The sequence below is a fragment of the Rhinolophus sinicus genome, linkage group LG02, assembly GCF_036562045.2.
Source record: "Rhinolophus sinicus isolate RSC01 linkage group LG02, ASM3656204v1, whole genome shotgun sequence".
In the NCBI taxonomy this organism is placed as follows: domain Eukaryota; kingdom Metazoa; phylum Chordata; class Mammalia; order Chiroptera; family Rhinolophidae; genus Rhinolophus; species Rhinolophus sinicus.
The window spans coordinates 4,953,492-4,968,452 of NC_133752.1; the positions used below are offsets into that span (position 1 = coordinate 4,953,492).

A 14,961-nucleotide genomic window follows, 5' to 3' on the forward strand; every position below is an offset into this window, starting at 1 on the left:
AACTTTTTGTTCCTAACACTTACATAGTACTGGTCGAACAGTACCTGTTAGTAAACATTTGTCTAATGAATGAATAAATGCATGAATGAATAAATGAGTGAATGAGTCTTGTACTTTATACTTTGTTAGGGATGGGTTTTCTACTCTGGTGTGTTTTTCATACAACATTCTTAGATAGAGTTTGTGTACATTATTTCTTTGGAGGAAAAAGGAAGACAGACAGCGGGGTGGGGTAGAGGGAGACATCCTGGAGAAGTAGAAACGACTCTTTGTGGGTTTCAGAAATGTCTGGGGTATTATGCCTGAAGCTGAAACATCAGGTCATATTTACTTTTTCTTTTTTGTAAATAGTTATGTTTCCTAAAATCAAACAACAAACAGCAAAACCTCTTGTTATGTTTTTATAATGAAATCATGTGAGCATGTATCTCTGGGATTTGGGTTTTGATACTCTTCCTTGCTTGGTCTCCAAAGTTTAGAAAAATTGTATACTATCTGGTACCTTGGGTAAGGGTTTTTAATGAGCTAAGGCCCATAAATACGTGAAGAAATTTCAGTGAGGACAGACAGGGCTATCCTCTTCCCTATCATAGTTCCTGCAGTTAGAGCAGTGCCTGACACATAGTAGGTGCTCAGTAAGTACTTCAAGAGTGAATACAATAGTTTCTGCCTGCCAGATAGGACATAGTGGGCACATTAGTAACAGGGCTGTTCGTCTACCCTCACCCTAATGGGTAAGTGTGACTGGTCATAAAGACTAATAAGATGAAGAAACTAGTCAACGGTGGTAAAGGAACAGGTCAGGATTCAACGCCAGCAGCGCCTGACTCCAAGCCCAGCGAAACCTCTTTGTCACAGGCTACTCAGGGGACGGTGTGAAGCTCACCTTGGGCATTACCTGCTACCTGCCTGACCCATTCTTCCCCTGGTTGTTCTTGGGTCCAGATCTCTGGCTCCTTGTTTCAAATGCTTTTGAAAACAAGCTAGAATATAAATATTAAAAGGATGGATTGATAGAAAGTTAGCTAAATGATAAGATGGATGACGGACAGTCAAATCGATGGGTAGATAGCTAGTTGCATACAAACACAGGCTCCTCCTCTGACCTGTACCTGGGTCAGCCTGACAATTTCAGTCGGCAACACAGCCTAACAACACAGATCGACCTCTAACACTTGCCTGCTGACTCCGCCCCTGCTGCTTGCCCCACCCAGGATGACAAACACCCCAAGTGGAGCCTCCTTTTACACTGCAGTTTTTGTCCAGACCTTATTAATTCAGGAAGATGATACCTCAGCCAGTGGAAGGATATTGAATGCGTGCTCACACTCCTTAATTACAGGTTTCCTTTTGCTGCCTGTTCCCTTAATAAATTTGGAAACTATTTTATGTAAATTATATTCTTTGAGTGGGGCGATCGCAGGTTCCTGCTCCAGCAACTGGAGCAGAGATGGGGCAGAGCGGACTGAAGGCAAAGAGCTGCCTGGTGAAAATGCGCCTGCCCAAGGAGACAGTGAGTGTGACACCTCTGCTTCTTCACTCGGAACCAAATCCCTCTGGTGGCTGCCGTGCACACATGTGAGCTTTGGGGATGCTCGTGTGAAAGGGAGCCAGGAATCTGATGGGCCAGCAACAGAATAACGGCGAGGCCGACATCTTGGCACCAGGAGGAACTCCGAGGGCAGGAAGTGTAAAGGAAGCCTGGAGATGACCGGGGTGGGGTTGGGTGGCTTTAACAAGGAGGATGGGTGTGCAGGGGTGAGGCGAGTGGGGCAAAGGAGAGGACAGGCCAGCAAGGGGAGCTGGGAGAGCAGCACAGTTGGGAGGTCTGGCCAGGCCTGGAGCCTGAGAGGAGAGATGACTCCTGGGCTCTGCCTGTGGGTTCAGCTCTAGTCTCAAAGCTAGAGTTCCTGCAGCTACTCTCTGTTTACACCTGGCTGGCCCACAGGCACGTCCAACATGACGGCTCTCTTCATGGGAGGCCTTTCAAGTTTTGGAGCTGGGATGTTGGGGTTCCACTTCTCCTGTGCTCTGCTGTGTGACCTTAGGCAAGTGTCTTAACCATTCTGTACCTTGCTTTCTCATATCTATAAAATGGGAATAAGATTACCTACCTTGGGGCGGCCAGATGGCTCAGTTAATTGGAGCGCAAGCTCTGAACAGAGGGTTGCCGGGTCGATTCCCACATGGACCAGTGAGCTGCGCCCTCCACAGCTAGATTGAAGGACAACGACTTGGAGCTGATGGGCCCTGGAGAAACACACTTTTCCCTAATAGTCCCCAATAAAATAAAATAAAAAAAAGATTACCTACCTCATAGGACTGTGTGATTTATTGTCCATGAAGCTTATAGCAGTGCTTGTAAATGAGCCAGTAAGTGCTATTTGCTATCTCGTCACCACCATCATCATCATCTTCACCATCCCCCACCTCGATTAATGGCAACCAGTCACCCAAGCAAGAAATTTCAGTTTATCTACTTGTGGGGAATGGATGTACCACTCCACTCCCATCCTCCGTTTCCAAGGTGAAGACTAACAGGGATTACGACCCAAGGGGAGGAGGGAGATATAAGGTCGAGAAGGAGGCCGAGGACTCACATTGGAAGCAGGAACGGAAGGTCTGGCTGTCGCTTACAGACTGCCCTGTGGGGAGGAGCACACCCCCCTTTGGTCCCCTTACGAGCGAGTGGCAGAAACAAAGATGAATGGCAACCCAAGAGAGGGTAGGACCTGAAGGGCTTCAACAGACCAAGGAGTCAGGGAGGGAGGAAGGGAAGAAAAGGAAGGGGGTCTGAGGGGAGGACATCGTCTGCACACCAGAAGGGTGGGCGTGGCGGTGCCTTAGCAAAGGAGAGCAAAGGTCCCATGCTGGCCCCAAGGGCGGGGACGATGGTTGGGTGGAACAGCTGCCTCTGCCTCGCCTCCCTTTGTCAACCCTGCTGGGTCGGAACTTGAAGTAAAGGACAACTTGCACACTTATCTGGACTCTGTGGAGATTTACCTGATAAGAGCAAGTGTGGTTGGTTGTGGAAACCATGACTCCGTCCTTCAACAAAGGAAACAGAGTGCTAAACTGGGCTCATTCATAATTACGCCTCGTCACGGGGGCACCCAACAGGTGAAAGTCCTTTGGGTATAATTACGGACTTTATAAATTAATGTATTATTATAATAAATCAGGCATTTCCAACACAATACTTTGGGGGTGTACAGGGGCATATTTGATACTTGCTGAATGACCAACATACAGGTTGTGGGGACAGAGTCCTAGAGAGCAGTTTCCAGGCTCTCGGCCTCACGTGGAAAGGTGCTGGCTTGGTTATTAGATGGCCATCAGCTGTGATCAGATGGCCACTAGCCACTAATATAACTGCGTGGCTAGGCTGGCAAGGCGGTTGGTCGGTTGGTTGGTTGGCAGAGAAGCGGATGGCGGGTTGCGGATCATGTGGCTCCTGCTTCCTGTGCCTCCAACCCTGCTGCCGGCGAGACTATAGTGGTGTGACTCCCCTATCTATGGCTCCGTGGGTGTTCCTTTTTGGCCTCACTGTGTCCTGCGTTCTGGTCCCCGCGTGACACAGGTTCTTTGTTAAAAACCTCTTCCAAGTTATAGTTGCTCAACTTTAAATCTATTTTAAAACACAAACTGAACCCATCCGGAGGCTACTTTTGGGGGAAAAAACTCAAAACTACTCCCACCAATGGTCACAGTGAGACGTTCGCGTTCAATTTTGAACTTAGAGCCATAATTTGCCGGCGTTTTTTTAATGAACGCTTATTAAAACCAGTGGCTGGCTTAAAGGCTTCCTAAATTAACAAGGAGAAACTTGGCTTTCCTGGGAGGGTTGGGGAGAACCCCGGCGGCGTGGCCAATTCCTGGTTATTGATAACTTTTGGAATCCTGCTGTGTTGGCCTGCCTCATGCCTCCAAAGCAGAAAGGTGAAGACAAGTCATAATGGAGAGCTAAAAATATAGCAACAAGAATAAATGTGTTGTGAGGAAATTCCAAGCTTTATTAAATGCACTTTTGGTGAAAGAAGCCCTACAGAGAATTTCTTAATAAATTTCAAAGAGGGGAGGTGCTTGGTCGCTGGAGTAGCCTGCGTGAGCCATTGTGGTATTTGTGGAATGTTCTAAGTGCCGATTGCCAGAGGAGATCATCCAGCTCGAATCCTAATCGTTCCTTATGATAGACCAAGGCCTAGGACAGCGGTTTGGGGTTGGCTGAGACTCATGTCCTTGTGTTGCGGGGAGCTGTTAGTGTCATGGGCTCCCTGGTTTGGAAAGTGTTCAAGGGTGTAGCCACCCCTACACATAGACAGTGCTCCCACATGTAAAGATCCGTGGCCAGAAGACACTGTCCTGCACTGGAACACCATGGTAACTCATTCTGAAGTCCAGCAGCACCCACATCCAGGAAATTCTTCCTGATGTTTAGCCTCCCTCCCTCCTGCTTCAGCGTAAGCTCATTTCCTCTCCTCCTGTCCAAAACAGAAATAGGGAACAGCTGCTCTTCATCCACGGTTCACACACTTGAGGATCTCTATTTCACCCATCCCCTAAGTCTTGTCTTCTCCAGAATAAATACTGCAAGTCCCAGAAACATTCTCTGAGACGGACCCAAACCACGTAGCCACTTACTTTCTAAGAGCTTCCTCCACCTCCAACGTTAATCCAAGGCACCATTTCAGCCTTCATTCTTGAACCCCCCACACACTGGGCCATGTAGAGACCTGGTTTCAACCAGGGCTCCTTCCAATATTTGAAGAAGACTCTCCACCACCTCCAGCTGTGAAGTTTAATCTACATCATCCTCCACACCCTCATTGTCACAGCTTTATTTTTATTACCAGCTCCATGCCAGATGCTGCTACATACTTCAGACAATCTCATTTTAACACAACCCTGTTGAATAGATACTTTTATCTTGAATTCACAGATGAAGAAGCATCTTCTAAAGATCTCCCTACTAATAAGTGCCTGGGATTTGAATCTAGGGCTGTCTGATGCAGAGCGCAAGCTCTTGCAACAATGCCAGGCTGAGACCTGGTACCTGCTGTCGAGTCCCATCAAGACTGGGGTGACTGAAACGGCCAGAAAGGACCATGAAAACACCTTCTCTACAACTCTGTTTCTGGAGTTGAGGCCCCTTCTGAAATCTTGCAGATCTTTTCCTATCCATAGAGAAAAGGTGGGTGTTAAAGGTTTCTTTGAAAAATTTCATTCTTCAGAGATGTCATCTAAAAACAACAAACTTTGTTATTGCAACTGTTAATTATAATGACCTATGTATACACTAGTCTGATCCATTAGTCTTTGACCTGTACCAAGGAGGGGACTTCAGATCTGTTTTTATATTTTCAGCACCTAACACAGTGCCACTTACTGAGTAGACATTCAAAATGTGTTTGGAATATGACTGAATGACTGGATGGATAGATTGATGGAAGGATGGATTGTGGGGGAGGGGTGAAATCCACACAAATCCACATTTACCAATTACCCCCAATTCTTAAATTCAAAAGCACTTACGGATACATATGGATCCCTTTGTATACATGTCACTTCTGCCAAAAAAGGAAACAAATAATGGTTTGAGGGCATTGAACAGTTGGGAGATAAAGAATCTACTCTCATTTCCCCCCACTAACTCAATGTGTGATCTCGGACAAATCACATGTTTTCTCATCTGTAACATGAGGGGAGTTGGCCTGGATGATATTTGAGGCCCTTTCCAGTCAAAAATTTCCACAATTCTATGGCTATCCCACTACCTTAATCAGACTTATCTAAATAATCACAGAAATCACCACTTAATGCTGGAGAAATACAGTCATAATAAACTAAGCAAAACCAAATGCCCTTCAATATCCTGTTGTGAGCTATAAAATGTCCTCTAAAATCACATTTTCCCCTTGAAACAGGATGTAGGAAAAATATTTTCCTATTAAGTCCTCTTAAAGTGCAAAGGAAAGCATTTATTCTGTGATTTGCCATCCAACTCAATAAAAAGTAGAGGGTTCAGGCATCTTAATTATGGAAGATACTGTCAGAAAGCAACGGTGGTAGCACCCAGGTTGGGAACCAAGATGCCACGCCAACAAAACGCTGCACACGTTTTCTGGAGGGGGCTTCCGAGTGTGTATCGAGCAGTTTATTTCTGCCATTATGTCAGGGAAACCAGTAAATGAGTTTTTATGAGGTGATTTATGAAACTCCCGGGGTGGACGAAGCGAGTGCTGGGAAGAAGTGGCACCAACTTCCAAACTGGCGGGGGTGAAGGGAGAGCGAACTTGAAGTTTGGAAACCGTTCATTACTTTGTTGCAAGTTGTGTCCTTTAAGACGGTTAAGCGAAGTGGGATCATTTCTGACTAGAGGTGTCAGGGCTGGAAGATTTCAGAGGAGCGCTGCCTTATCCTTTGGATATGTGAAAGCTTCCTGCTATAGTAAATCCTTTAAGGGCAGCACTACTGCTCTCCTTATTGCTGTAGCCCCAGGAGTGTTACAAGGAGGAGGTTTAGAAACATTGAGAAATGGAAAATTATGGGTGGATCTCTCTCTCTCTCTCTGTTCATCCAGGAAGACAGGCAAGGGGTATCTGCCCAGTTCATCATCATCCCACCTTTCTGTTGGAGCTACGCCCCTGTGGTAGGTAGAACAATGGCCCCCAAAAGATGTCTAAATCCTATGCCTGCAACGTGTGCATATATTATGTTACATGGTAAGGGGGGGATTGAGGTGGCGAGTGGAATTAAGGTTGTCAGTCAGCGGCCTTCACATAGGAGACTATCCTGGACTTCCTGGGTGGGCCCCTCGTCATCACAAGCGTTCTTAAATGTGAAAGAGGGAGGAGAAGCATAGGTGTCAGAGTGACAGGTTGTACGGACTCAACCCACCATTGCTGGGTTTGAAGATTGAGGAAGGGGCCAAAAGCCAAAATATGTGGACAGCTTCTACAAACTGGAGAAGGCAAAGAAATGGATTCTCCCTTGGACCTTTCAGAAAGGAGCTCAGTCCTGGCCACACCTTGATTTTAGCCCAGTGAGACCGATTTTGGAATTTTGACCTCTAGAACTGGAAGATAGCACACTTGGGTTGTTTTAAGCCACCAACTTTGTGCTGATTTGTTATAGCAGCCACAGGAAATGAATACATGCCCCAAACCCCTAACCAGCAGAGTGTGTCCTGACAGTCAGGTTTGAACCACATGACTGGATGCTGAGCCATAGCTGATTGGACCAGAGGTAGATGTCTGTACCAAGATGGGCCTTTTTTTTTTTTCTGCTTGCTCAGAATTTGGGCTTGGAATTGATACACCTGTGACATGTATCACAGGCATAACATATAAACTCAGGAGCTGACAGGGGCCCATGTTTGGCCATGTGAATGAGAAGCAGAGAAAAAAGGTGTGCAAAGAGAATTATATCAAAGAAGAGAGAGGCAGAGAGAGACGGAGAGCGATCTGTTAGCATTCCAGTTTCTAGCTCTCCTCTGAGGTGAAGTGCAAGTCTACAGAACAAATGCCTCACCCAGTCACTGCCTCCCACTGACCTTTGCAAAAGAGCCAATGTCCTCAGTGCAGAAACGTTGACAGATCAGCTCCAACCAACTGTAAAATGCAGACTGGTGGCTATTGCCCAACAACCAGATCACTAACACCGGTTCCATGGGGAGGGGGAAAGAGTTTTTAGAAGGGAATCTCTGCTTATAGAATCAGGAGTGGCTAATAGGTGTTTCTCTGTTTTTCAGACATTTTTCAGATGAGGCTCAGGGACGTGAAGTAAGTTGCTTAAAGTCACACAGCTAGTGCATAGGAAAGCTGGCATTCAAACCCATCTTTCAGTTTCCAAATCTCATGTATTTTTCGTTTGTTCCTTTGCTTTTCCTATTACTCATCCTTGGCTAACTGCTTCCTGGAATTCCTTTTTTTTTGAACTAGAAAGAACTCAGAGATCTAATAAATATCTCTTATGTACCCTACAACAATTCCTGTCCAGAGAAGTCTGGGCCTTACAGGGTCCAGAAGCTACAGGTCAGATATGGATGAGGGTTGACAGAGCAGTAGCTCCCCAGTCTCTCTTCTGATGCCTTTTACTAACTGGTGTCCGCATCTGGGTGGTTCCTGGGGAGTGCCCACCAGCAGACACTGGACACTCAGCAGCCCTAGGGCCTCTATCTCTGCCTGATGTCAAGGCTTGCAATTCCCACCCACTGATGATGGTAAGTGAAGTGTGCATCCAACAGTCCTGTTTTGGCAGATATCTGGATATGGATTTACCAATTGAAAGAAGCTAATTATGCTGCAGTAACAACCAACCACAAATCTCCATGCACAAGCAGACCAAAGGTTTACTTGTCACTGCCAGCACACAGCCTTGCTTGACTGTGCTCCATCTCATCTTTACTAGGGACCAGGCTGATGAAACATTGTAATATGGGTTGTCAAGGCAGAGGGTAAAGAGAGCACAGTGAACCACATATTAGCTCTTAAATTTGCAACACATATCACTTTTTGTGGCTAAAAAGAATCACCTGGCCAGGTTATCCATCAATAGGTCAAGGACCTATAGTCCTCCCCTTGGGAGAGGTCATGACTATGACTGAACAATGAAACAGACTACCACAGAGGGTCTCCAGTCTCTATTGCTGTGGCAAGTTTGTGATTCCACGGGCCCATGAAACTCTGGTCTTCCTGTGCGACCCCGTAAGAATTCACACTTCCAGGCACTGGGCACCCTCCATGCAGCAAATGCCTGCTTTCTCCATCTTCCTCTAAGGGATGTGACAATGACATCTTGGTGGCTGACCAAAACAGAAATCTATTTCTCACTCACAGCCCATGTCCGTCATGGGTTGGGCATCTGAATGTGCACTATACCCTCTTTTTGGTAGAGGCTGCATTTAAGGACTTCTGTGAGAGTCCCCGAATGATTCAAAGCTGTCTGCATCCATCCAGACGGTCTGGAGGATGTGGTTGTAGGGCGCCCTATGGGAGCTGTAGGGAATTTCAATATGCCTTACGCTTTTTCAAGAGATGAGTACCTGGCCTAAGGAATGAAACATTGTTACTTATAAAACATAATTTATGTTCATCAAACTGGATAGTTTGTAGCATCTCACCTCGCTGTTCTTCCTTTTTATCCATATCCTGTTTCAGCTTTATGAGGTTTCAAATACCGTGTTTCCCCGAAAATAAGACCTAGCCGGATCATCAGCTCTAATGAATCTTTTGGAGCAAGAATTTAATATAATACAAAATAAATTTAAAAAATTATATTAAAACAAGACCGGGTCTTATATAATGATATGTTATGCTATGCTATAATATAACAAATATAATATATTACCAGGTCTTATATTAATTTTTGCTTCAAAAGATGCATTAGAGCTGATGGTCCGGCTAGGTCTTATTTTTGGGGAAACGGTAGTTGTTAGTCCGCTGTCAACTGGAGTTCCCTTGCTCTTCGAGGTTGAAAGAGTAAAATAAAATAAAATAAAGTAATAAAAAAAGTGAAGTTTCATATCCCATGGGCTGTGGCAAAATGAATGGCCTCCGCAGTGACTTGTCTAGGAATAGCAGGTACTTGTGGTTACTGTGCCTTTAGAGCCTGATGTTTTCAGCCTATTTGGGTCTCACCTTCAGAATCTTCTCTGCTCTTGCAGACCCAGAAAGAAAACTCAGACCTTTGTTCCCATGCTCTCACACCGAAACCCACTGCACCAAACACACTACTCACACTGCAGGTTGGTGTGGTGTAGTTCAGCCTCCTCCAACTTAAAAACCCTTCTCAAGGAAGCACTCTTTTCCTGGCCTCCTCCCCGGGCCCTGGTTTCCCTTTTACCCTAATTCAATACCCTTCACTACATTATGCAGAGCAATTCAACTCTTTCTTCTTCTCTGCCCCCAGGCTCACCTTTGCATAGCCAAAGACTCATTAGTGTCTTGATAAAACAAGGACCATTTATGCAATACAGAATCATTGGCAGAGATTTTGTCATTTCTTTCTCATTTTCTCTCTCATGCTCCATAGGCTGCACGGAAACTTGTTTTCCTCATACAGAAAGGCTGAAGCTGCTATAGTTTGGGTTTTAAACAATGTTTTCCTTCTTCCTTTCAGGTCCATATATGTCCTTTCTTGACATCAATTTTTGATAAACGTATTTATTTAACACAGTGGGTGTCAAACCTTTGCTCTCAGAACTCCTTTACCTTCTTAAAAGGTATTGAAGGCCCTAAACAATTTTTGTCTGTATGGGTTTTATCTATCAGTATTTACCATATTAGACATGAAAACAAAAATTGTAAATATTCACTCAAAAAAACAAATCCAAACATATTAACATAAATAGTATATTTTTGTGAAAAAATACATTCCCAAGACAAACAAAAAAATGTCGTGAGAATGGCATCGTTTTACATTTTTGCAAATCTCTTTAAAGTCTGGCTTTAATAGGAGACAGCTGTTCTGCATTCAGTGTTTTGCAATATCACAAGTCACACAGCCTCTGGAAAATTCAACTGTGTGTAATTCATGAGAGAATTGAGAGTAAAAAGTCAAATAACATCTTATTATTATCAAAATAATTATATCTTGCTGACCACTCTTTGACAACCTCTGTTTTGATATCCAATTTGTGCATCCTCTTTAAAAATGAAAACAAATGAAATCCATGAGATCGTGGATTACATCTGAACCTGAACCAAAAACGTAGTAAGAGCTCACTGATTAATGTGCAAGTTACATAACTATGACTTTGAAGGGCATATTTAAACATTACGTATCAGGGATAAACAGAAACCAGTGACATCCTTCACCTCTGTCTCCACCTAATAAATTCTTAGTCATCCTTCAAACCTGCCTTCTCTAATGCTGTTGCCTTCCCCATAGAGACAGTGCTTCCCCACCATAAATAACAACGAGATTATTAACAACGGTAACTAATTTGTATTGGTCACTAGGAGCCAAGGAAGTGTCACAATATTTTACACGTGTCATCTCATTTAATGCTCACAATAACACTGAGGAAGGTACTAGGCATCTGGTGGCTGGAGGCTGAAAACGAAAGGCCTCCGACCTCTGGCTCTGGGCCACGCATACCTTTGCCCTCGCACTAACTGAACCCAGATTGTCACCGTCCCGCACCGTGCTCCGGTCCCGCACTAGGAGAGCCCTTGGGGTCAAAGGTCAGGCTGGGTCGTTTATGCTGCCACCTGCGTGGCTGGGCTGTCAGTGCGGGAGCCGACGAGCGGGATGGAGCCCATAGGCTTCCGCATCCTCTCGCTCCCGGGGCCCACACGCCCAGGGCCGGCTCACGAGGGCTCGGGGCTCCGGCACCTTCCTGTGCCGCCAAGCCGGACCAGGTTTTCTGCGAAAAGAAAGGGGCACGTGTACGCATCTCGGGACTGGGGAGGCCGCGGGCACCCCCCAGGCGCGCGGGCGGAGGGCGGAACTTTTCTCCTCTCGCGGCGGTCATCCCGCGGGGGCCGGAACCTTTCTTCGTGCGTCCCGGTTGGCGGGCGGAGGCGTGCGGAGCCGGAACAGTCCTCCGGCGGCTGGGCTTGCGCCGTCGTCGCCTGCTGCTGACGTGGGCCGGCTGGGTCGGGGGCAGTAAGTGCGGGGCGCCATGGCGGTGGACATCACACTGCTGTTTCGGGCCAGCGTCAAGACCGTGAAGACGCGCAACAAGGCGCTGGGAGTGGCGGTGGGCGGCGGCGTCGATGGCAGCCGCGACGAGTTGTTCCGCCGGAGCCCCCGGCCCAAAGGCGACTTCTCCAGCCGGGCGCGCGAGGTGGTAAGCTGGTTGCTATGGGGACGGAGGGCTGGGGAGGGGACGCACCCGCCACGCAGACCCCAGACTCCAAAACAGACCGTGTCGCGCAAGCTGTGCATGACGGAAGCGCTTGGAGAAAAGTGGTCTGACGGGGGACAGGAGAGTGGGCCCCAGAGCCGACAGCTGTGTTGGGAACGTGGCCGCCTTGGAGGGACGAGGACATATATTGGGGACTCTACGAAGTAGACTTTCCTTAGGGGGAGGAGCCGCTGGGAAATGTGAGTCGGCGCAGTTCGTGGGCTGCTTTGCAGAGCGTGAGGTCGCCGTCGCTGCGGGCTTGGGCACCGGGGAGGTTTCCCCACGGATCCTGGCTCCTGTCGCAGCACCGCCCGCGGTGCATTTGCCTCGTCTATTCACTTGTCTCTCTTGCTCCTCCACTCCCTCCTCACCCCCGCACTGAGGTCAGAGGTCGTGTTCGGCTCGCCTGCCTCTGCCCCTTGTCTCCTGCAGTAGGTCGGGCTCATGCCAGGGATCCGTACGTCTTGAGACCGGTGTGAGGTGTCTTGCACGGACATTCTGTTACAGTCGTCTTGCTGCTTCTGTCATTGAACGCAGCGGGCTGTCGTGCAGGAGAGCAGGGACCGTCGTCTTCCGGCAGGAACAGTGTTGCCGGTGCCCACTCAGCACTGCTTAGTACGTGTTGAATGAGAACATGAACAAATGATTGTCTGTCTTCCCCACTAACCTCTGTAAGGGAAGAGGAAACGGTAAGGGGAGAGACAATGTTTGCCTTGTTCACTTTTGTAACTTTAGCACCAAGGGCAGGTGTTGATTTTGTGGAGCTTGAAGCTTATACAGTTCTGTCTGTTTTCTTTAAGAAATTAAAATGCAAAATCACAAAAGAAGGTTCTGAGCTTTGGGAGGTGTAAGTGGGAGGGGCCCTGAAGCTTGAACATTAATTTCATGGTAAATCCACTTCTGTTTGGCATGCAGTCCAATGCCTGGTACTTTGTAGACACTCAGCTGTTTTTAAATGAATATATGTATGCATGAATTAATGAGTGGCAGTTTGCAGAGGACAGTCAAATACCGGGAAGTAAATTGGACGACATGAATCCATTCAGTCCATTTATCAACATTCATTAAGCACCTACCTTCTGACCAGCACTATGTTAGAATAACACAATTTAAAAGGACTGGTGGGAGAAACAGACATATTAACCAAACACGTGAGGTAAAGCCTTGTAAGTGTTGTGTAGAGCACAGAAGAGAATGTGTTCAGTTCTACCTGAATTCCAAGAATGGCTTTATAGAGGTGATACTGCCTGAAACAAATCTTGAAAGAGGAGTAGTTGTTGGTGCAAAAGGGCATCTCAGGCTCCGAGAAGAGGATGCACAGAAGCGTGGAGCTAGGTTAACTTACGTTTGATTTATATACTCATGCATGTCTACCCATTAAAGTACAAGCATACTGGTCAGTAATGACGTTTCAGGTGGGGGTTAGGGAAGGAGCTTATAGCGGAACAACTCCCTAACCATGATGAATATGCTGCTTTGCAGTGAGAGTTTGATTAGTGAATTCGTTTGGATTGTGGGGACCAATGGGGCCTTGGGAATGAAAAGAGAACTAGGACTTGGATTTCAAAGACTTGGGTTCTGGGTTCTGCTACTTATAATTGGTGACTTGGGCAAGTCCTATTACCTGAGTCTCATTTGCCCTTTGTATAAAATAGAAGCGATAATACCTACTTAACCGACAAACTAATTATTAGGATCTGTGAGACTGTCTACGAGTATGTATCATAAAGAACCATACTGATTAGTATTGTTTCCCTCCACTTCCTACCCCCAACCCCGTGTAGGCTGTTTAGACTATTTTCATCATTGGTACCAAGTTATATTCCCTAAACCACTTAGCTGTCTTGTACTTTTCATTCCTTGCTTGCAAATGGGAACCAAGTACGTGCAAGAAGGAATCGGTGCAAATCTCATGCAGGTACTAATAGCATCAGTGGGGACAGCAACTGTCCTTTGGCACATGTATGGCAAGCATCAGCTGTCCGCGTGTCTTCCTCCCTCTGACCCTGGGAGCAGATCTGGGGAGCTGATTCCTTTGCAACATTGTGCCCCAGGCAACCGTTACCAGTTGTTGGGCCTGACATTCAAGTTGAAATCTGCTTGACATCTTACCTGACACATAGTAAACATAGAACCCGTATGCCTAAAGTGGAGCCATGGTCTTTTTTCTGTATATACTTAAAAGGATCTTATGTTCATGTTGTTTAGGTTTCTCAATTTATAGATATAGAGAAAACTAACACCCAGGTAAGTGAACCGACTTGCCCAGAGTCCTAATAGCTGAGGTCACAGGACAGAGCCTGAGGTAGAAGCCAGGTGCTTTGACCCCAGTTTAATTCTGTTTATTACGCAGTCCCACCATCCCCCATCCTCCTACCTTTAATTTCCACTGCACTTTTAAACCCAAAATTCTTTGGCTTTCGAATGGCAGTGAGTTTCTTCTTGAGTTAGTACTGAATTCCTAACTGGAGACTGAATGGTTAGAAAGACCTGAATTTGAGTGCTTCCTAATGTGTCCAGTTGGTCAAGTTCCTTAACCTCAGTTTCCTCACTTCTAAAATAGAGAAAGTAAGAGCAACCTTGTAAGGTTGTTGTACAAATGAAATGAGAACAGTTATGCTGGCCCCTGCATGCGTGTGAATTCTTTTAGTTGCAGGTAACAGTGAGCTAGTCATGTGAATTCACCTGAGCCAAATGGGAACGTCTTGGCTGATGTAGCTGGAAAACACAGCATGGGCCTTCTTTCCCTGGCTCTTCCCCATCACACCCAGGAACGGACACTAGTTGACTCTGCCTGGATCCTGAGCTCTCATTGTGGCATCAGAGCAATAAGGTTCTTCCAATGGCCAGGTCGTATGTCCACCCCAGTAGGTGGGTGGGATACTATGACTCTTGCCCTGCCTTAACTTTGGAAAAAGGAGTGCAGTGTCTAGGAGTGTGGAGTGAGGAATGCTGGGCAGGCAAAAGCACCGGAAATGTCCCCACAGTGGCCAGCGCAGTGCCTGAATGCCTCCCCCTTGCCTGCCTGGTGGTCTTCACTCTGGGGGGAATGAAAAACTGGAATTGTGGTTGTTTGGAATGACAGACTTTGGGTGTGCGAATGTGTCTGG

The 14,961-nt window shown here is 46.5% G+C and overlaps 1 protein-coding gene across 3 annotated transcripts in view; it reads left to right on the forward strand.

Moving 5' to 3' along the window:
• The first annotated feature begins 11,263 nt into the window (after window positions 1-11,263).
• Window positions 11,264-14,961, forward strand: part of STX18 (syntaxin 18) — a 106,701-nt gene continuing 103,003 nt past the window's right edge. The window contains exon 1 of one of the 3 annotated variants that reach the window (XM_019716691.2): window positions 11,264-11,794. In XM_019716691.2, coding sequence (XP_019572250.2) covers window positions 11,627-11,794 — 168 coding nt within the window. In that variant the 5' untranslated portion in view covers window positions 11,264-11,626. The remainder of the gene's footprint in view (window positions 11,795-14,961) is intronic. The other 2 variants (XM_019716690.2, XM_019716689.2) reach the window with 2 other exon arrangements.